The sequence below is a fragment of the Xenia sp. Carnegie-2017 genome, unplaced genomic scaffold (genome assembly GCF_021976095.1).
Source record: "Xenia sp. Carnegie-2017 unplaced genomic scaffold, XeniaSp_v1 HiC_scaffold_14, whole genome shotgun sequence".
In the NCBI taxonomy this organism is placed as follows: domain Eukaryota; kingdom Metazoa; phylum Cnidaria; class Anthozoa; order Malacalcyonacea; family Xeniidae; genus Xenia; species Xenia sp. Carnegie-2017.
Genome location: NW_025813447.1, coordinates 2,073,752 through 2,096,982, shown reverse-complemented (window position 1 = coordinate 2,096,982; position 23,231 = coordinate 2,073,752). Strand labels below are relative to the sequence as shown.

At 35.7% G+C, this 23,231-nt stretch overlaps 1 protein-coding gene, 2 long non-coding RNA genes and 1 other non-coding gene across 7 annotated transcripts; 2 read left to right on the top strand and 2 right to left on the bottom strand.

Moving 5' to 3' along the window:
• Nucleotides 1-886: 886 nt before the first annotated feature.
• Nucleotides 887-9,565, top strand: LOC124434270 (rRNA-processing protein UTP23 homolog). 3 transcript variants are annotated; one of them, XM_046984157.1, is made up of 8 exons: nt 887-985; nt 1,098-1,187; nt 1,358-1,504; nt 3,696-3,770; nt 4,958-5,037; nt 5,974-6,168; nt 8,318-8,415; nt 9,204-9,565. In XM_046984157.1, the coding sequence occupies exons 1-7, from the start codon at nt 898-900 to the stop codon at nt 8,387-8,389; spliced, it is 747 nt and encodes a 248-aa protein (XP_046840113.1). In that variant the 5' UTR covers nt 887-897; the 3' UTR covers nt 8,390-8,415; nt 9,204-9,565. The 3 variants fall into 3 exon arrangements, with proteins under 3 accessions (XP_046840113.1, XP_046840112.1, XP_046840114.1); XM_046984156.1 differs by having other exon boundaries at nt 1,358-1,506; nt 3,698-3,770; nt 8,318-9,565; XM_046984158.1 differs by lacking the exons at nt 8,318-8,415; nt 9,204-9,565 and having other exon boundaries at nt 1,358-1,506; nt 3,698-3,770; nt 5,974-6,295.
• LOC124434274 lies at nt 6,714-16,561 on the bottom strand. 2 transcript variants are annotated; one of them, XR_006944734.1, is made up of 5 exons: nt 14,935-16,561; nt 8,977-10,878; nt 8,085-8,622; nt 7,381-7,474; nt 6,714-7,238 (listed from the first exon to the last, which is right to left on the bottom strand). It is a non-coding gene; the product is annotated as an uncharacterized LOC124434274 (long non-coding RNA). The 2 variants fall into 2 exon arrangements; XR_006944735.1 differs by lacking the exons at nt 6,714-7,238; nt 7,381-7,474; nt 8,085-8,622; nt 8,977-10,878 and adding an exon at nt 11,382-13,530.
• Trnaw-cca lies at nt 15,667-15,738 on the top strand. The gene has a single exon. It is a non-coding gene; the product is annotated as a tRNA-Trp (tRNA).
• A 3,290-nt stretch (nt 16,562-19,851) lies between the features above and the next one.
• LOC124434272 lies at nt 19,852-22,116 on the bottom strand. Its single transcript, XR_006944729.1, has 2 exons — nt 21,707-22,116; nt 19,852-20,470 (listed from the first exon to the last, which is right to left on the bottom strand). It is a non-coding gene; the product is annotated as an uncharacterized LOC124434272 (long non-coding RNA).
• Between the last annotated feature and the right edge of the window lie 1,115 nt (nt 22,117-23,231).

Genomic DNA, 23,231 nt, shown 5'->3' with positions numbered 1-23,231 from the left:
AAGTCAGGTGTAAAGACAACTTTCCCAATAACCTAGGTCAATATTTAAAGTGTGTTCGCGAGTTGAGGCAGATCGACTTCCTCGTATCGCAGTAATTGCGGACCTAATCAGTGCGAAAGACAGTTCACAACGCATCCACGCTAGCGTGATGCCATATTGCAGCTTTCTCTTTTGTGCCAGCAGATCAGCTAGCCGTTTATAAGCAATTGCGGTCTCTTTCCCCATACCACCTGATGTTGAAAAGACCAGTGGTGTAAAAGCAGCATATTCAATCTCTCTTACTCGATCACCATATTCCCTTTTCTTAGTCATTTCATGCTGACGATAGAGTGCAGGTAGATTGGTGTTTTGGTAGCTCGACGCGTCTGGGTGAAATACCCTTACATCAAAAAATGCATCTTGCTGTCTAGACCAAAAACCTTTAGCACGAATATCTAGTCTCGCTTCTTCTTGTCTATTGGCTGTACGAGGTAATATCACTTCCCCAGAAAGAGGTTGTAGTTGTGGCTCTTTCTCAACTGTCGAGCAAACTTATGCCATCCACTGTGCTTTTATATCTCGAACTTCATTATGTCTCACTATTGGTAAACCACCATGAGGACATATCATCGCGTGATCGGTTGCAAAAGCCTTTCCACAAATGCAGTGCTGAGGGTATTTTTCAATCGCCATCCATAACGTAAACTTAATGCATCTCGAAATTCCCCTTTGTTCAAATTAAAGCCTTGATCGTGTGATGAAAGTACACTTAACCATTTTCTTCTTTATTGTTGCTTTTCGCAACGCGTATCTATTTTAATAATCTTAAAGTGCGTGACCACGCGCGTGACCCGTCACGCGACTTACGTGATCACGTTTTGAGTTCCACGTGTTGTCTTCATTTCGCGTTATGAAATCATGAAAGTGAAAAGGCAAAAGACGGTTAAAAAGTATATCAAGTTTTTTAAGAATTCTTTCGGGATTTTTGAGCCGTATCAGGTAATAGGTAAGTGCGCGTGTTTTTTGTTTCTTTCGTCCTTCTCTGTTGCCATAAAACTATAATATCTGCAGGTTAAACATCGTTTAATTTCATTGCTGATTGATTTAAATTTCTTTAGTTGATGGGACCTTTTGCCAAGCCGCATTGCTAAATAAAATCAACATAAAGGAGCAGTTACCAAAGTACCTTGATGCCAATGTTCAACTATGTATCCTTGCGGAAAATGTATTTGTGTTTTATAATAGAAATAGAATATTATGACTAAAGCCCCCTGGCTGCTACTCCTCATACAAAACACTCAAAATTTCGAGTTCAAATTCATACAAAAGGTGGGGGAAATACTAGTTAAGAAGAACTTAAACCTTGACAAAATCACAGTGACAACAGATTGTGTTGTGAACGAGTTGCAAAACCTTGGAGGATCGCTCTATGGTGCTTTTGTTATAGCTAAAAGATTTAAAAGCCGAAACTGTGGTCATCAAGATCAGCATGTTTCAGCAACAGAGTGTGTTACTCATTTAGTGGGTATGTTAAAAGTAGGTTAATATAGTTGATGTTGTTGTGACCTACATGAAGTTTCATGATGTATACATGAAGTATTTGAGTACCTAAAGTAAAAGGTAATAGTTTAGTCTTCTGATACTCCAGTCTTCTCCACATATATGGAAAAATGATCCTTTACCCAAACCTTACACTTGCTCTTGAGTACAAGACTTGGTAAAATGATCCCTTACCCAAACCTTACACTTACTCTTGAGTACAAGACTTGGTAAAATGATCCCTTACCCAAACCCTACACTTACTCTTGAGTACAAGACTGGGAAAATGAACCCTTACCCAAACCCTACACTTACTCTTGAGTACAAGACTGGGTAAAATGATCCCTTACCCAAACCCTACACTTACTCTTGAGTACAAGACTGGGTAAAATGAACCCTTACCCAAACCCTACACTTACTCTTGAGTACAAGACTGGGTAAAATGAACCCTTACCCAAACCCTACACTTACTCTTGAGTACAACACTGGGTAAACTGATCCCTTACCCAAACCCTACTCTTACTCTTGAGTACAACACTGGGTAAACTGATCCCTTACCCAAACCCTACACTTACTCTTGAGTACAACACTGGGTAAACTGATCCCTTACCCAAACCCTACTCTTACTCTTGAGTACAACACTGGGTAAACTGATCCCTTACCCAAACCCTACTCTTACTCTTGAGTACAACACTGGGTAAACTGATCCCATACCCAAACCCTACACTTACTCTTGAGTACAAGACTTGGTAAAATGATCCCTTACCCAAACCTTACACTTACTCTTGAGTACAAGACTTGGTAAAATGATCCCTTACCCAAACCCTACACTTACTCTTGAGTACAAGACTGGGAAAAATGAACCCTTACCCAAACCCTAAACTTACTCTTGAGTACAAGGCTGGGTAAAATGATCCCTTACCCAAACCCTACACTTACTCTTGAGTACAAGACTGGGTAAAATGAACCCTTACCCAAACCCTACACTTACTCTTGAGTACAAGACTGGGTAAAATGATCCCTTACCCAAACCCTACACTTACTCTTGAGTACAACACTGGGTAAACTGATCCCTTACCCAAACCCTACACTTACTCTTGAGTACAAGACTGGGTAAACTGATCCCTTACCCAAACCCTCACTTACTCTTGAGTACAAGACTGGGTAAACTGATCCCTTACCCAAACCCTACACTTACTCTTGAGTACAAGACTAGGTATTGCTTTTGTTGAAAACTGCACTTATTAGCATGGCATGCAAAATTCTGAAACATTTGGTTGTCTTTAGACAGGTAACACTGAAAACATTGGTTCCCCCAGACCTTTTTTTTGACTTGCCCATGGTATATGCTACAAAATGAGATAAGAAATGAACAACAAGGAAAGACTGACAAGTATTTATTTAGGTGTGATGAAATTTCAAAATCACAATTTTTGTATTAAAACTTGTAAGTGTGGCTGTCTGTTGGGACATTTGTCAAAGGATTTTAGTTGCCCAACACAAATTTTGTCTGCCCTGGGATGCGTCAGGCACGCGATTATGCGAGTTCTGCTTATAAGAGTATTGTAGAACACGGAAGTAAAACCAACTTAAATCACTGCATATTTTTTCAATAACATCACTGAAAGCTTAACTTTTTACTGACTCAATATAAATATTACAGCCCAACAAATAATTTTAAACATAGTCATAAACAATTTGGTTTTATGAAATTTATTAAAAGAGTGACGTTTCATCTTTACTGAAGACATCTTCAAACTAATTACGAAGTTAACAAGAATATAGATATATATAGAGCTTCTTGTTAACTTCCTAATTAGTCTGAAGATGTCTTGAGTAAAGATGAAATGTCACTCTTTTAATAAATTTCATAAAACAAATTTTATGACTATGTTTAAAATTATTTGTTGGGCTCTAATATTTATCTTGTAACTAGTGAAACACACTTCATTGCCAAACTTGCGTGATCTTTCTGGCAGTGTAAAATATATGTTGACTTGTTCTCAAAATAAATATTTGAGCCCAACAAATAATTTTGAACATAGTCTTGAACCTTATATTGGGAATCCGTTTCCCGCCTGGCACCTGATTGACAACAATATTTTTACTGACTGGTCAAGAAATGTTCAAGCTATATCTCATTGTTGGATGAGGTTTGCTACATTATTCAAAATTTAGGGAAAACAACGAGAAGAGGTATTTTATTGCCACTCAAGATAAAGAACTTCGAAATGCATTGAGAAAAATTCCTGGTCAGTATGAATTTAGTTTATTTCATTAATTTGGAATGCATGGGTGTAGGAAGCATGGGGCAGGGGTTTATGGACTCGGCACTATTATGGCATATTTTGTCGATCATTTCCCACGTATTCTTCACAAAGGTTGAATTAAAAATTGACAAGATTTTAATATTTCATGATCCTAATATTTTGTTGTAAAACATAAGATAAATGAAACTGCTGAGTGGTAAGTACAGCAAAAGTTCACGTAAAGAGTTCAAATCTTCAAAGACTTACATCTTTGTGATCACTGTTGATCCCCCTGACTTCAAACATAATGGAATGTCATAAATTACAAAATGGTTAAATGCCTTGGTTTCTAATTGTATCATTAGTTTGAAATGCTCAGACTGTTTAAGACATAAGGTCAAAGGTGGATTCAGGATTTTTTATTCAAGGGGTATGTCACATTAAAATGGTGAAGTACAATGACTTCTTCTCAGTAACAAACAAACAAATTATAAGTGGTCAGAGAGGGTGTGCACTCCTGTGTTGATCACCTCCTGTTTTCAGAGAGGGTGTGCACTCCTGTGTTGATCACCCCCTGTTTTCAGAGAAGGTGTGCACTCCTATGTTGATCACCTCCTGTTTTCAGAGAGGGCGTGTACTCCTGTGTTGATCACCTCCTGTTTTCAGAGAGGGTGTGCACTCCTGTGTTGATCACCCTCTGTTTTCATTGCTATTATTGATGTCATATATGGGTCATAGAAAATTGTATTTTACAGATACTTCTTCAAATTGTGTTTTATTTATTTGTATAACTTTGCCAACAACATACTATAAATACAAGGGAACATACATTAACACTAATTACAGAAAACATGCTACAGCTTTTGCCAATTCCACCAAAGCCCTTAAATAAAAAATTACGAACATCAAAAACAAACCAGCTTTTCACTAGACACTTCACGAGATTGGATAGAACAGACATATAGATTTCCTTGCTCTTTGTTCACCCTTCTTTATTCGTAAATGAAATTAATTTTACTCATCTTTCCATGTGCAAAAACCCTACACCAGAAAATGCAAAATATTTCATTCTGCAGGTTCTTGGTCTAAATGTTATTCAAGTATTTTATAACTTATCATCGATACCCCAAATTAGTCACGTGACATACATCAAGTCACGTGGAAGATCAAGACACGTTTTTTTACTTTAGGAGTTCCATTATTATATATCAACTATAACTGTATAGTTATGGAAAGACCATCATTTGTCTGTCAGAAAAGAGCAACCGAGGTAAAGGCTTGGAAGGAGAAAAGGCATTTATTTTGGTTTAGTTACGTTATCAATTCACAGCCTTGTTCATTCAACGTTGATTTTTCGATTCCATAAAATATTTTTGAAAGAAAAATTTGTCAATCTCGCGAAGTATGTGAAAAGCCAAAGTACAAGACATATGAAAATTTGTCACTTTGCGCTACGTACATCAACAAACAGTCAAACAATACTCCAAATCATAATTAGCTGTGACTTCGTTTCAAATTTCGCAAATTGTGAACACGTTTCTTTGTTCGAAAGAACAGAACGAATTCAGTTTGTGTTCCGAAAAACCTGTGTATGCTTTTGTATTTATTATAATGGATGAACTTGGAGTAAACTTTGATTCCGTTATCATACACAAAGTATTCTGTTTAGATGGTTTAATTCGTCCATTGACAGCTAAATTTCTACTTGGGTGTTGGCCATTTTACCATTTGAGAATATTTTAAAAAACATCTGACTGATACATTTGTGACATTGTCGTAAGCACGTTACAAAGTCAAATACGAAAATCATTTGCTTCGAAATTATTTTACGTTTTTAGTGCAAATTATGTGCATTAGAGATCGTTCGAAAAACCGACTTCAACCCGAGCTAAAACGAAGTTGACCGGTTGTCTTGACTGGACTGATGTCGGCCATTATTTTGTGTTGAGCCTCGAAAACTGAGCCCAATTAGGTTAATGCGTTTGATAAATTCAATGTAGAAACAATTACGCGAGCCGTGGTTATGGTTTTAATTATAAATTATGTGTTTTTATGCGAAAAGAAATCTGGGTCAGTTGCATTGTAATGTAGCTATGAAAATTTGAATTCATCGAAATAGGTTCAGACTGCTCGAATAGAACTAATAGAATAGAATAGAACGAATAGGATCAAATAAACTTATGATAATTTGAATTCATTGCAATAGGTTCAGACTGCTCGAATAGAACCGACAGATCGTGAAATGGGAACATTGGAACAATTGAAATCCAGCGAACTTAAACAACCTGAAATCATCAGACGCAAACGTAAACGAGCTAAAGGACCAAATCCCCTATCGTGTAAGAAAAAGAAGAGAGGTGTATCTTCAAGTTCTTCGCATTTTATTCAAGTTCCTACGAACGTGAGTATAGCCTTTGAACCGTATTTTAGCTAACAGTTTAACAAAAGATACGGGATCGTCCCGTCTATAGAGAATATATTAAAACTTTTGCACTTTCCTGTCATATTAAACTGTTCCGTACGCTCAACGTTATGATGTTTATTTCAGTGTTTTGATTACGATGGTTTTAAGGAAAAGGCGTCAGTTGTTAATCTTCGTCACCAACCCCTCCCTCCCGATTGCCTATTCTCATTGATACAAAGTGGCAGAGACCACGGAATATTTTTATTGGGGGAGGGGTGCAGAGACCACGGAATATTTTTTATGGGGGGGGGGTGGTGTGCAGAGACCATGAAGTATGTAAATTTTTTTGTTGGGAGGGCATAGCAGAAAGGATTCTTTTGCCCTCTGCATTTACCGTGTAAGTTAAGGTGGAAAATATTGAGGTGCTTGTAGCCCCCAGTCCCCTGCTCCACTGTCCCTGATGTATTGACATCTGAAAAACAGGGCAATTTTCAAACACTTTCTACTATCTCCATACGATAGTAAATACTTAATCGTAAATGTATGCGGCTGAAACGTCTGAAAATGTATATTATACGTTTTTCGGAACAACTACGCAATTTTTGTGCGTTCATTTAATTTTGGCCATCCAATAATTCTAGACTTCGGTTGTTATTTCATTCCTTATGTCTGTCGCACTCTGCTCTTTACTTTTTACGCTTTCTAGCAACGACATTTGTGTCGGAGACTTAAGGTAGGAAGTTAGAACCGTAGCTCTGGTTTTGGAACGAAGCTTCCCCCATGTCCACAAACATGGCAATCGTGTTTCTAAGACCATTATCTTCTGTTTATTAACTGAACTTTATTCTAATATTCCAAAATTCCTTGCCAGTTGCCACCTTCGAATGTTTGCTGCCAAGTTCTCACGTTAATTTTGAATGTATAAAAAGATTTGAAATTCCAGAGTCCAATTGGAGGCTTTGTTTACAATGTCTATTCTGAATTCGTTTGGGAACGTTCCATTTTGGCGACGAAATTTTTTAATGTTCTTAACGAAGCCAGCCGGTGGGTGGCTCTTCATTGAAAAGCTATTTTTGAAAATTTGAAAATTTTTGTAACGCTAATAATTGGTTATGTTTAGTTTATGTACATGGCAAGGCTATTGTCCTTGTATTATTTTTTTCAGCAAGATGTTTTCTAAGTGCTTGGACTTTGTTTACAATTTCCTACCTGGCGTTCTTAATTTACTTGTCCTGTTATAATTTCCTGGCGGTTATTTTGCTCCCTGTGTTATAGTTAACTTCCTACGTCGCTCGATAAGTATCTAAACAAAGCCGAAATTGCTCTAAATACACAGAATAATTCTAGACATTTCGATTTAATGATATTCGCCTGGGAATTGATAGGAAAAGAAATATTGAAAAACACATGTTTTTGTGCAAAACGAACGACTTTATTACACCAATTGAAAAGAAGAACGAAAATCTGCGATTGGTTGACATTTATCTGTCAAGTTTCTAATTTTGTATTGGTTTTTCTTTTCATTAGTTTTATAATCTGTAAAACATGTTTTTTTATGTTTCTGTTTATACCAAGTTCGTTGAGGTCGCAATTTTCTGATTTTTCTCGGGATGCGTTCGATTATTTGACGAATCGCTTTGGTTAAATATTGTTCCCTATAAATTTGTTTAGTTAGCTCGTCTGTTTTGTACACCAAACCGCGTTTTGTTGTTTATGCTTTTGTTTATTTCGTCGTTGTAGTTTCCAATAATTTATGCTTATCCGAAAATTTACTTAATTTTATCTGTTCATTTGATTATGTGATTTGATGATCACACAACGCATCAAATTAAAAGGCGAATTTCGTGCGAGCGAGGGCGAGCTCGCTGATAAATTCATAATTGTGCAAGAATGTACAAAAACGAAATACGTACAATTATAGACGTTATAGTTCCTTGTTTAATGTGCACATCTTGGCTCGTTTGCAACTTTATGCGTGTGTGTAACACGCAGCGTGCGTACGGATGTTGAAGGTTTCCAACGCGTTCACCGCAGTAGAACTCAGCATAAAAGAACAAGCAGACAAAAAAATCCGTCATGTGCAATTTTCATTTTTAATTACGAGGATGAGGGGTTTTTGTTCTACGTAAAAAATTTTCCCTTTTAGAAATGCTCAAGAAAACGCAGAAGAAGAAAAATGGCGGCTCACATTTTACACGAATTGAAGCAGAATGCCTGAAGAGAGAAAGTCAGATATCTTGCAAGGTACATTGTCACGAGCCTTCAAAACAAATACATTCGTAAAACACTATGTTTAGCTTGCTACTTGGGATTTACATAAGAATGTCGCTTGCCATCATCGGCTGTTGCCAACTGTGTCATTGACAAAACATTCCTTTGTATTGGACCGCCAAATTATCATGTTAAAAAAATACGTATTTTCTAATGCTTCAGTAATTTCAATCGTCGTAGCTAAATGTAAAACAAATAAAACATCCGTTGGTTTCGTGGTGAAATAAATAAATGATATTTTTATTTAATCTTGATAACTTCATTGCTTGTTGATTTAGGATTTTTGTACCCGCTACTTTGACATTTGCCTTAAAAAATTGAGATAACTCACTTACTGCCACTTTATTGACTTAAAATTGTTTATTTAGAACGAGATTAGCTTACAATTTGCATTTTCAACGCGCTCTATTGGGAAAATACGTAAAAGATCTTCCTCGTTCGATCGAGTCATTCGCTTCAACGATTCCATTATATTTTATTTCCTTTTTTCGTGAAAATCATTCTTAGAACATTTAGAATATTACAAACTCTTACCGATTTCCTGCCACGTTTGCAGCTCAAGCAGGTCTCAGATTCTTGGCAAGGACACGCTAATTTGAAAACATGAACCTTTCTCAAATGATCATCAGTAATTATCATTTGAAAGTCATGGCTAAATTTACGATACAATAAGATACAATTACCATGACGATGTTGTGTTATTACCAAATTGTTTTTTTCCCACAAAGCAACCTTTGTGCTTTCTTTCATTTTTTTTGTAGATTGTATGCAAAGCGAGAGGGTACCTAGTAACGGTGTGTTTTACTTGGCAGTCAGGAGGCGAGCCATGTCGCTACTTGCTAGTGGTTATGAAGCCGGTAAATTCGTTTATCACGAACGAATTTGATGATTTGACAATATTCAACTGCACCCTATGGTCATGTAGCAACAATGGACAATAGGTATATGCAAATTAGTGCTTTGTGCATTAACACCTGCCATTGATAACCCCTTTAATAAAGTCAACTGAACACACTGATATTCCAATATCCGTCTTCACATTTCAAAACAACGTTAAATTGTACACATTTTATAAGTGCGATACATCTTCGCATCTTAGTAAAGATATTGCTATAGCCTTGAATGATTGCATTAATTTATTCCGCTTATAAGATATTTTGATTTCCATTTACAACTATACATATATATATTTATAAATATCAGACCATCCATCTATTTACAATCGTGTTTCAATTTTAATGCAGCACAAGTTTCATGCATAAAAACAGTACCTCTGCGCTCCTATATACAACGCAACATAAAATATGGCGCATTTCTTCTCCAAACCGTTCTCGTTTTACCATAGAAGCAAAATTGCCATTGCTTCGGGACATTCATGTTTATAGTAAACCACTGTTCGTGTCTTATCACACGTTTATAAGAGTTCCAATTTGATTTTATTACAACACCTCTCTTACGAAAGCGTGACTTAACTTGTGCAAATCTCACTAACCGTATAGATTAAATATAAAGTCTTTGCTGTAAATATTTCTTATCCCATTTGAAATCATCTTAACGAAGTGTTGACGTGATTCATTCCACCAAAATCAACTGCACTTCGCACCATGGACATTGAACTATTGAGTATATTATTATTCATCATAAAATTATAACACCCTTGATACGTTACATTTATTTGTTCGTCGGATGACATACATCTTGTTTTGTCAATATTTTTCTCGCGTTCATGCTTATTTTTCCATAAGTCACGTATGGCAATCACTTGCGCTGTTTCCAAAGCATCGCACTCAAGAGAATCAATCCAAGACAGACGACTGCGATTCCTTGATTTCTCGTTTGCCTTCGTTGTGTGTTTTGTTCGTTATGTTCCATTTCCAAAGCATCACCAATTTCTCTCAATTTCGCTCCCACCGACGAAGTATTCTCCAACAGAATCGTGTATCGAAAGAACGACATTCCTTATACGTTTGATTAATCACTTTCCTCTTTCCTTTTCTGTTGCAAAGATATGACGAATTGATGGCTGATTACTTGGACCGGTTTTCGATATTCAACCACCATGAAGAGATTGTTTTCATTTGACCGTATTCCTCTAGTTGACCACTGTTATATAAGCTCTGGGCAAGCTGTATTTTGATTGGTTGGCTAATTAAAAGAGTTTAGGGGAAGTCCTTTTTCCCGCCTTTCATCAAATAAGGCTTACTTTTTCCCCTGCCACTTTTTACATCGGGCCAGTCCCTCTGGTACTCCTTCGCAAAACTCTTCGTTGACTCGAGGAAGCCGATGCAATTTTTGTCCATATCTTTCGACAAGTTATTCGAGGATTTAAGTCGACGCCAAGTCTTGTGATTCTATTTAGAGCGACATGAAGTGTCCACGTGTCATTTTGAACGAGGAATTGTTGAAGTGTTTGTTATCTAATCGCAAGACTTTGTTCTAAAACAAAGAACATTCTTTGTTACTCAACCTAAGTTTGAGTGATCAATTGACGTTTATTGTTGTTACGACATAGGTCTTAGCTTTAAAATATCAGGGTATGGTTTTTGAGTTTCGTCTTTATAACTGAAACCATGGGGTGTATTGTAGTGAGTGTTAAAAAACAAGCCTTTTGACGCAAATGAAATACCGATATTTCTTAAACGTGTTCATCGTATATAAACAGAAATAGAACAGGCGCATCTTTGAAGTTTCGCACTTCATAAGTGCTATTCGAAGTTTCCATTTCCCGTGTTTACATTGGCGTCAATTTGTAGAAATATTTTTCCTCTGATTGGAAATGATATCCTCATTATTTTGCTCTTTGCCGGTCGCAAAAGGAATGCTTCAATATTTTTTTTGGTGTTCAAATTTTTTGGTGTCCCATTTTTTGAAAGATAATTTGCTGGTGGTGGTTGCTTTCAAGGTATGGTATACAGTCGCTCTTGATTATTATCTTTTTCCAGTGTTTTCTTTTGGGTTTGTTTTGAAAACTCGTGCCTTATCAAGCATTTGGCATTCATATGACTCCTCTTGCTATTTCACTCACGAGCGTGATCGAACATCTTAAAATACCTCAGCACATTGAAAATGCATGATTTTAAGAGGACACTCCTTGTTTAATTACATTGTTCCTTGGTCGATATAAAACAGATAACACTTTCGTGCTGTATGTTTGCGCATACTACCGCGAGAAATGTGACCAGTTTTCATCTAAAACGGTCAGATTCGAAACAGTCTATTGTTATTTAAAAAGGCCAAGGTTATAATCTTATTATTAGTAACGCTTGTCTTGATTAGCCCACGCTGTCAGTGTTGCTGCGCGCTAAGCTTACACGAATAAATACTTTCACGTCGAATTATCTGCGTGTGTAGCCTTATTGGTGATAATTGTCTTATTGACCAACTTTACATGTGTAGAGTTGATGTTTCAACAGCTACCTACTGCTGAACGATTATTTTAATTTCTGCTGATATGAGGCCTGTTTTAAACGTCCATCGTTTCTCACGTATCAAATGCATTTAAGACAAACGATAACATATGCGGATTATTGTTAGCTTTGTTTCTAATGCGTTTCGCACACAAACAAGCTTGACGTTTTTTACAATTTTTTACATCATTGTTTCTTGGACATTGATGCTAGCCTCGTGATATATTATATATATTTTTAACTAGCTCTACATTTTTGTTATGAAATGAAAGTCAAAAGTTTAGTCAAACGTCATTGTGATGTGATGTATATCTTCCTGACATTCAAAATTCGTCGCACTGGTGGTCTTCCTATCAGTTTTGCTAACTCATTGTGGACTTTAAGAATTAGTTTAAAGTGCAATAGCTTATGTCAAGTCTTTCGACTCAGCAGGCGTTTGCTTTTCCGATGTTTTTTATTACATAATTGATTGACTCACTGTTAAAGTTCACTCCGTAAATTTGTAGTCATGCCTCTCTGAAGGTGTTATTCAAAATGTACGTTCTTGATAGATACGCAAAAATGCTTTACGTATAATCATCACAGTTTTGAGAATTCACATCTCGACTTAAATTTTCTCGTGTAGTTGTGAGCTACTGCGTGCGTGCTTGCATTCCCAGTTTTTCTTGCAGGGAAGCTTCTGTGTTTATTGACAGCATCTTCGGGGGAAACTTTTTAGCTTGTAGCCTGTTACGTTTTGTCATTAATCTTTCCACAAAACCGAAATACAATTTCCTATGCGTTGCTTCTCTCATAAATTTCCTTTTTGTTTTTGTGGAATGGATAAGTTGACTTGTCTTGTTATTTTATTTGCCAAGTTTATAAGTTAGACCACACAGGAAGAAATTGCATAAAAAGTTTTGCAGTAGAGTTAGTTATCCCCCTCGTTCTTTTACATGTGTAAAATCCCGATTTTTCTGACACCAGTGTAAAACCTGTACAATATCAACTAATATCCATTCTCAATCAGTTGTCTTCAAAAATCACGAAAAAAGTACTGTTCGAACATAGAATATTATGGCAAACAACTCTTTATAATGACGTTTTCACAGCCATCCTCACAGCATGATTGGAGTCAGCCGTAAGGGGTGTGTATGACCTTATTTGTGTTTCTCCTCCATCGTTTTTGCCTATGTAATGTTTTCCTGTTTCTACATGGATCTCGATAAAGCGTCACTGGTTTTCTGTCAACGTGCTTGGAAACGAACAATATCTTTAGGTCGTACACCTTACTGAGATTATAACGTACGAAAATTATGATATTTGTTCTTGTACAGTTCGCTCTTATAATCAATATCGACAAGAGTGCCTTCAGAGCTTGTGTCGACATTTCTTTTGTCGACACAGTGCGATCATGAAAATGCTTAAAATTGGAAGTTTTGCTTAGAGTGACATACATTTTGTTTACATTATCAGTATATAAATCACTTTGACTGTCTTGTGATTTTAATGCACATTTAAAGAAATTTTTCGTTGAAGAATTAGGTACGCCAGCTGCGAATAACTATTGCTTCATGAAACCGTGTTAATATTTAAAATTATTTCCCCGTAGTACGTTCTCACGACCCCTATTAGCACTTTTGAATAATATTCGTTGATTCTTGATGTGTCAACTGATCCCGCATTGTGCGTCACGCGATCTCTATTTTAAGATCAAAAAAGTACATATTGTTTGCAATGAATGGTGAACGTTATGTAATCAAGAAAAAACATTGACTTCTACAGACAATATTTGCTCATTAATCAAACAATTGGACAAATACGTGAAAGGTTTTCATTTTGTGTTTTCCAGTCTCCCATGGCGTGGCGTGTCACGTGTTATTGTGTGACACGTGGTCGTCGCGCGCCACCTTTCGTCATGAAAATTCAAGTGATGAATAAAATGACGATGGGGATCCTAGAGTGTTTAGGTTTCAACCCTTTCCTTCCCGTCAGGACTTTTGGGTCTTGAACATGAAGCTTGCTGAAGTTGGACTCACTCATTCCATGGCCAAATCACACCATTTTCACGTCTTTACGTCATGTCGTGTTTGCTATATGACGTCATTCAAAACGTTCTTTGTGTTTTTTTTTTGAGCATTTAAATTAAGAAATTTTAATAAGCAATTAATTTTGATACGTTTTTAAACGTTTGAATCGTGACGAGTGTTTACTTCAAACTTTTCGATTGCAATATCTTACTGATACATTTAAATTGTGCTAAACTTTTCAACGTTTAAATTGTTATCTCTTTTGACGCAGCGTTTAGCTTTCGTACCTTTTCATTGTTTTGAAAATGATTTAAGTATTAAAATTGCCGGAAACGTTTCAATTTAAATTGCAAAAGTTTTCACGTCCATCCAAGGTTCTATTACAAATTAAAAATACTTTAGCTATTTAAAACCGTCATTGACACGAAGTCAAAAAGAAAAATTGTTTAACTGCTTGTAAACTTTTCAAATGTGCACGAATTAATGTCTCATTAACTATAAATTTACTTCTCATTAAAAAAAACAACTCTAATTACTTGCACGTACGATATTGAACATCACGATCACAAAGTTTTTATGTAGAGTGCTGTAGTGCGCGGTAAGTCTTTTTATTTGCAAACTCTACACATTCTATGACTAATAGTAAACTTTGTCAAAAACAAAACTGCACTTGCTAAAGAACCTGACGTTAGTCTAACGAATCCATCAAGCAATGCTTCTTAAAAGGAATAAGTTGCCTATATTTTTGGCTACATTTCGTGACATCAAAATACCAAAAATTTTTCTGTTTTAAGCTCACATCCTTTCAGTTGCCCAATTCACACCTCTTTTTCGTACAAACGTGCATGTTCACGAGAGCATCGTGTGCAAGGATTAAGGCAAACTTGAGAAAGAATGAAAATTAGTCAAGACAAATCTTCGCGATGAAAGATTCAGACAAATCCTTCACGATGAAAGATTTCTCAAGTGGTCATCTAGCTATTTTAGTTTTGTCATGTTTTTTGGATTTGTCGATTTTGTAATTCTTTACCGGATTAAGGGTGCTTGTTTACACAATTTTTTAGTAATCTTTTCACCTGACTGTCTCACAGCTTCACGAGGGAATTTGTAGCTACTGAGACACAGGTAATCCTTGTCCTCTTGTGTTGAAATAGGTCGACAAAGATTAATCTGCACGTTGTTTTTGTACTTTACGAAACATTTCAAATTTTCTTAATTTTCCCATTTGATTATTGCCATTGAGGTTTTTTCATCATCACATTTGGAGTATTGGTGGACAAAAATTCTAATCAATCCTTTTCTTGGTTTCAAGGACCACTTGTGTTCCTTACAAATAATTTCTGTCACCTTTTTTCTGACCTACACAAACGTAACAATTAAAACAAATTTCACTAGGATTTTCTTTGATCAGCTGCAAAGAGAAATATGAGAGTTTTAAAGACCTATATATTTGAGATATTTTTCGTTTTCAATAGAGCTATATAAATAAATTAAATGCAAGGTATAGCATTCGTCAATCCACTTCATAATGTCATGAGTCAGGTCAAGGACCGCGAAGTTGGAGCGTTGAGACACCCCTTCCCAACTAATGTTGAAGCCATTTTCAATTATTAAAATTTGTCCCAGATCCTCTGGGTTTAGCTTCGCGTTCAAAGGCCCACCAACAAGTCAAAAAATGCTCCGCCGTCTTTAACTTGGAATTTTATTGCTATTTTTACGAAGAAAGAAAAAAGTTGGATAAAATGACAGCAAAGTAAAATTATACTGTTGTGGTTTTTTTAGGTTTTTTACGTTTGTAATAACCAGATGACTCCGTGGCGCAATGGTAGCGCGTCTGACTCCAGATCAGAAGGTTGCGAGTTCAATTCTCGTCGGGGTCATTGAATTTTTATCGACTTCATTACAACGATCGAGAAATAGCTACGCTTTCATTTGTTATTAATGATCGAGTTACGCTTCATTTTTTGCTCTCAGTAGAAGTGAAAGCACTAAAAACACAAGATACATCGAAAAAATTAATAAAGCAAGTTGTAAAATAGGCCGTATTCTATGGTGGATTATTGTTCAGGTTGAGATGCAGAAATTCATGACTAAGTAAAAACAACATAGATGTACTGATATGTACTCACTTAATATAAATCTGCCTGTTTACATTCCGAAAACTTGCAATCAAGAGAGCTAGAGCCATCAAAAATTCGACATTTATTTTCTATATCCGCCTTATTGTTTTGTGTGAAATTCGCTAAATTTGCTGGTTCATATTCAAAAGAACGGTGCTAAATAATGATTAAGGATCAATCTTTCTAAGTTAATTTGAAATGATATGTTTAGCTATAAATCTTCCATAGCAATTTCTATGGTACTTTAACTCTCCACGGTACTCAGCCAAAGGACTTTTCATGGACTGAATTTTTTTCATCAAATTTTTGTTCTTTTCAGCGATGTCTCTCTGCTCACCATTGTATAGTAACCAAAGCTCGTGACAATGTAAAACTTTTTTCAAAGATGTCTCGGTAAAATCAGTCAATGGCCCATTTTCACCTTTAAAATGGATTACACATCCCCGCAAGCTCGCCTTTTTGTTGTTTTGATCATTGTGCAAGTTACGTGCGTGGTCCCGAAAGAATAACTATTAATTTTGGTTCTATTTCCACACGCAACAAAGATAGTGTGAACCAGTTATATTTATCAAACAATTTATTAATCAACGCGTAAATATTAAAGTAGATAAGTGTCTTAATAATAATATCAATAAGTATGAGTAAACTTATCTCCTCTGTCTGAGTACAACCGTAAGTCTTTATTCTTGAGCGTTCGTGAGTCCAACAATGACTCACAATAGTTTTCCAAATTGATTAAAGGCACAAAAGCCAAAAGATAGTTATGGCACAAAAGCCAAGATAGTTGTCTGGTAGATTATAGCTTGTCAACCTACTTCGGTAGGCTATGCCTCCTAAGTTTATCTCCTCGTAGCTTGTGCTCGTAGGTTGTTCTCGTAGGTTGTTCTCAGTGGTGTAAACTACTCATATATATATAATATCTAATGGGAAGTATTGTGGTTTTGTGACCTACATCCCATACGCAATACAGTATGTTACAGCAAGATATAGTTAACCACAATAACAACAACGCGGTTGGGGTTTTTAAAATATGTTTACGCATGTAAGCAAACTTCTAGCGCATGCAAGCAAGCATGCAAGCAAGCTTCTAGATAATGTCCTAATTAGTAATGACATTGCAAAATGGATTTTAAAGTTAAAATATAAAAATATGGAATGCTTAGTAATATAATATAATATAATATAATAATAGGTCATAAATGATATTACATGATAGCAACTACTATCATGTACAGTGCACCCGCAATTTTTGCTATATTGTCAGCAGTTTCACAAATAAAACAAGATCGCGACAGGTAAAACTTTAAACGAATATTATGAAACTTTGGAGTACTGAAACACCAAAGATTGCAATTTCAAGAGATGCAAACAACTTAAATCATATTCAGTCAGTAAAAATAAGTAGTTTTCTGTGATTTTTATGTAGTCATGAATTTCGGCATTTAGAAATCATTTTTTAGCACATTTTCTTGATACAGAATACGGCCTAAAAAGATTGTTTTATTTATGATTGTTTTATTTATCATCTATTTTGCGAGCAATTGGCGGGTGTTTGCCGCCATTCAGGTTACATTTGAAAATTGAAATTTTCAACATACCACTCCAATTTGAACTCCATTGCCTCATGGTCGTCGTATGGTCCAAATTTTAGCTGTTTTTTTTATTATTTGACCTTCGTTTCTGCTTTTAGGAAATTTTTATGAAGGTTAACAATTTTTTCTTTCCATTGTGCATGTTTTTGGTAAACTTTCATGGCTATTAGTTCAGTTATTTCAACAGAAAACTAATCGAAAGTCTTCAGGTCAACAGCCAAAATGAAATTGGGCGTATCGTCCACAACATTATCCTGACGTTGAAACTTTGCTTTACAGGTCTCCCGTAATATTTCATGTGATCAATCAACAAGCAAGCAAAACCCCTTGCATCTCCAAGTAAGTATTCTCCTATATTGTCTGAAAATTTACAATTTGCTTGCCTTTCGTTGCTAGCTCATTGACCTACATCTCATACATAATTGCAAATAACTTTAGCTAGAAAACTCAGGTTTATATTTATGTTAGTTAAAATAGGCGTTCTTGTTAATACATGTTGAAAGGAAGATTGTTTGATGGCAATAAAGAAATATTAAATTTATCAAGTTAGGATAAACTGGCTGAAAATTTAGCTGAGAGACAATGTCATCTTTGTCCAGATATTTGTAGACCAACAAAGGTGGTGCAGAAAACTTAAAAACAAAACCTTTTGTGAAATTTGTAGATATATATTATATTTACTCAAATATTTTCAAACTCAGTTAAAAAGAATTTGCCAAAGTGTTTTCTTATATCATTTTTTGTTGATTATCATTATTACCTCATCATCATTTAAATATAAGTGATAGCTACCTATCTTTCTTGAAGACAATGTACCAAAATTCCATTTTTCTATGGCTGAGCCTTCTTGTTTCCTTCTTGTTCCAATCCTTTGGCACATTCGAAAAAAATATTTGTAATATTAATTGTTAAGTCCCAGATTTGTGTTATGTTCAATCTTAGAGTTACATTTTGTTCAATTTCAGAGATATCCTCTGTTCATTGTTGAAGTTATCTTTTTTTCAATTGCAGAGTTATTTTTTATTCGTATTCTGAGAGTTATCTGTTTTTCATTCTCAGAGTTATATTTTGTTCAATTTCAGAGATGTTTTCTTCAATTCCAAGCTTGGGTATTTTTCATTCAATTTCAGAATCATCTATTGTTCATTCTCAGAGTTATCATTTGTTCTGCTTCAAAACTATCTTTTGTTCAAATTCAGAATTATCTTTTGTTCATTATCAGGGTGTAAATTGTTGCATATCGGAGTTATTATACTTTAAGATAACAAGTTCTTATCTTTGCATTGATTAAAATTAAAGCCTTTTTTTGCCTTTGTGATTTTCATCATTCATCAAAGTGTAAAATAGTAGTTCCCAGTCTTTTGTTGATTGATCATGTTCGACATGATATTAGCACAATTTGCTTGTACGCATGAAGTATCCTAAGGATTAGGAAGGTGTTTATGGCTAATGAATGTTTAGATGATTATTTAGCAAATGGTAGCTATGTTAGCATGTAGAATAATTAAACAGTTGACTTCCTTACTTTGTTACAATGCAAATCTTCATTTGTGTTGTGCATAAAATTATCTAGCATTTTCTTTGGTATCATATTGACGGCATTACCAAGGAATTTTTTAGGGCCATGGTTTGCATGTTTTGCCACATTTTTATCAGAAAGCTATTTTGGTTTTCCATTTTCAACAGCAAGTTATGTGAACTTAATCCTTTCTATAACTTATTTAATCGTTTGTAGATGCAAAGTACACAAAAAATGTGAATCACACTTTGCAAATTGAATGCATTATAGCTGTTTCATTACTATTGATGCTTTGAATGTTTGTTGGGTAGTGATAAAAATGTAATGAACACAAAATGATAAGAAATGATAATGAAAATGAGAAAGGGAGCATGGGGTGGAGAACATGCTAAAAATGTGTTCTGTAAGGACAATGAAATGGAGAGAGACGGGGGGGTGTAGGATTGCAAGGTAAAAATATGTTTTATTTAGATAATAGAAAGGGAAGACATAGGGGGGTTGTTGGAGAGCAAGGTAAAATCTTATTTTAAATAATGGAAAGGGAAAGCATGGGTGTTGGAGGGATTTATATTTAGAAATATAGGAGGGGGTGTTTGAGAGCAAGGTAAAATCTTGTTTTATTTAGACAATGGAAAGGGAAAGCATGGGGGTGTTGGAGAGCAAGATAAAATGAGAATAGAGCATGCTCTATGGGGAGAGGGAAAGGGAAGACACAAGGGGGGCTGGGTTTGCAGAGCAGAGTGAAAACTTGTTCTATTATCATTGAGGCATAGATCGATTCATATTTTGAATTGTTTTTTGCTTTATTTACATCTTCACACATAAATATGTTACGTTACTATATATTATAAATACGTATAAAATTAAGCTAAGACTCATTGTGAATGCATGGGATTTTTGATGTAGTGTACGAGTTCACGATTTTACATTCATTCACTTTTATCAGTCAGCGTGCTGGCACCATTTTTCATAAATACTCGGAAATTGTAGATTCGTTGGATGAAAAACAGTTCGTGGTAATGACAAACACCGCAGTTATTATAGTTGTCCAGCTACCGTAGTTGAAATGTTTTCTTGTTCTGATGTTTTTGTCGAGATCATCTCCGATTGTTTGCAGTGTCTTAGCAATGATTGCCAAACGTTGTTGTTGTGCTGTTAATTCTTCAATGTTCTGTTCTCCATGTTGTTCTTCCATTTTTTCGCGGGATTGTCTTTTAATGCGGTGTCTTCCTATGCAACGAGCTTTTCGTTTGTTTTTTTTTATAGTTTTTCCTCAAATTTGTAATCCTCCTCAATTATAGTTGCTTTATTGTATACTGTTATCAAACTAGTTTTCAACGTTGTATTATATCTTCTTTTTTCTGCAGGAATGAAGCTCAACCTAAAGATAATAAAGCCAAATGTCAACTTTTTTACACGACTTTAAAAAGGTAAGCGAAAATGCCTACGTCACTATTGTTGGACAACTGCCGTTTCCTCGTGCTCGACATGCTGGTAATGATGAAATCAGTAGCGGATATCCAGGGTTAGGCAAAATCACATAACAGCCAGTACTTTTTAAATCCAAAAACTTTGTGACCGTGCTATTGGTTTTGAATGTCCAAAGAATAAGATCTAACCAATCATAGAGCTTTATTCCCCTAAAATATATTTTGCCTAACGCTGGAGCCGCCCAGATTCATGTCTAAGAGGAGATGTTAAAACTGTCGTGAAAGGGTGACCTTAAAATTTCCCGTTTATCATTCCTGGTTCAGTGCCAGTACTTATAGTAAGCTAATAATAGGAACGCCCATGTCGAAATGAAATGAACGCGGTATTAATCATCAAGCAGGTCACGCATACTTTTGTTTTGTCACATGTGTAATTATGCGGCTTTATTTAATATCGAAAAGAGATTCACTTCTGCAAACTGCTTACAGATAACCGCTATGGCGTTTGAGTTCAATATCATTGATCGAGCTCTTGCGTATATATTTATGTAAATTTGACGATCTTTTAATGGCGTGTAATAATTACGGCAATGCGCTGTTTGCATCACGTTTTTGCTGTTTAATATTGTTTGTTCCTTGAAAACAGTTCATTCTCCTAAATTGATTTTGTACATGTTAAGATCCAAACAAATGCTATCACCATTCAGTTCGACATGCATTGTTGAAGCAAAACACGATTGCATTAAAAAAAATCAATTTTCACGAGTTGAGTCAAAGTTGTGAAATGTTGAAGTTATAACTCCACGAGGATAATATCAAAGTTGATTGTTAGCTCCCACATACACGGCTTCACTTGCTGTGCGAGGAGTTCACATTCCTTGTTTTTTATTCATCGATATTATGCTAACGAAGTCAAAATGTATTTTTATACCGAGCTCCCACGTATTTTGGCAAAAGCATCTCAAGTTCGCGATGCATAAAATAGCTACAGGCTACGTCGTGATGTGGTTTGAATATATTGGAAACCAAAGCGACGCATATTTTTTCTTCGAATGAATAAAACCATTTCTCTCATTTGCATATTTTCATTATTTGCGTTCGTTGGAGGGAAAAACAATCACTTAAAAAGGAAATTGTCTTGACATCCCTATGAAAGCAATAGAAATACCAATATTACTTTACTTTACCTTATGATTAAAGTTCTTTTATTGTTTAAAGAACGAATAATTTCTTTCGTAGTAGCTTTCCTCTCTTAGTGCTGTAAGTTTCGTGTTTATAGTTGATTTCAAGTGATACCCAAATGCCGAGTGCACTATTCTTATACATTTGCTACGTCAATGTCAAAGGGAAATGGCCCCAGTTTGACGCGCAAAGTTCGCAAACAATACCTTTGCTTGAAAAGGAAACACGCATACACAAGGCTATCCACAAGACTATTTGCACGCCTGAAATGTCTTCGAAAGGGGTCATTGGTCGTTTTAGAGCGTCCGGTTCACTTGGAAATGCAACAAATATTGCGTATGTGAATGTTTTGTCATTGCAGTGAGAAAAATGATCGCAAATATTGGCGGTGCCAGCTGTATATGCGCTAGATAAAAGTTGCAGTTTTCACGAATCGTTATTGGATGAAATGACGTCAAACACACTGCGGTTGTGCGTCATCCGGCAACTTAAAACATAAATCGTATTCAATTTGGGTTGGTTTGGCTCGAGGCATCCACATGTGTATTTTTTGTCACATTTCACTTTTGCATTTCCTTCTACCGTAAATCCTAGCTTTCCCGAATGTGGATTTACGGTTCCGCAATTTTCCATCGGTTTTTCTCAAAGTCCTTGGAACTTTCTGGTTGGTATTTACGTGACGGCATACCTTACACTCTCATTTTTGTTTTCTCTTTTCCAAAAAGCCAATTATTATTTACACAACATTGTGTAGCGTGCTTGTTCCTGTGCGTTATTAACTTTACAGGTGTTTTAGTTATCGATATTAGGAGTTAGATACGTGCCTTCCTTGCTGTTTTTTTCCCTTTCGAATGTGTGGCCTTCAATGTGTATAGCAAATGTTATTATGTAAGTGCTTTCGAAAGCGCATTTTCTTTAATAGTGCAGCAACTTCAAAGCGCAGTCCCGTTTCTACTAATGATAATTTTACAACTGACGACATTGTATGATTTTCTTCATCAATATATTCATGGATGCGGAAACATTCAGGAACTTTGAGTGTAGATTCTCATAAATTACTTCCCCAATTGCTCTAATTCAAGTCTTAAAGAGTGGGCAAATGTACGAAATTGTGACTTTGTGGGTTAACTTTTGTAATATGTTCGTTGCCGTCTGATGCAGTTTAATGGAGAAGACCGGCTACTTTATTACATGCTAATTATATCGCATGTATCGATTAAATACGTTTATGCGTTTCCACTATAAAATTGGGATATTGTATTTAACCGCCATAATGTTGTTCAAATCAGTAATTCTAACATCACTGACACCTCCATCTCTCTTTTTTTGTTTTGGCCGACATTTTTTCGGCTTTTGCATTCATTGCATTCGAAATCTACCCTGGAAATTGTGCTTGAATTTAGAGTTGGTTAATGAAACAAGCGAGAAAGGTCCTTGTTCTTATCAATTTGTTGGCCTATCAAACTTGCGGTTTGTAAGAAGTTTGCCGAAGGTGAGAGCGCGTAAATTGTACGTGCTCAAGATGGATTT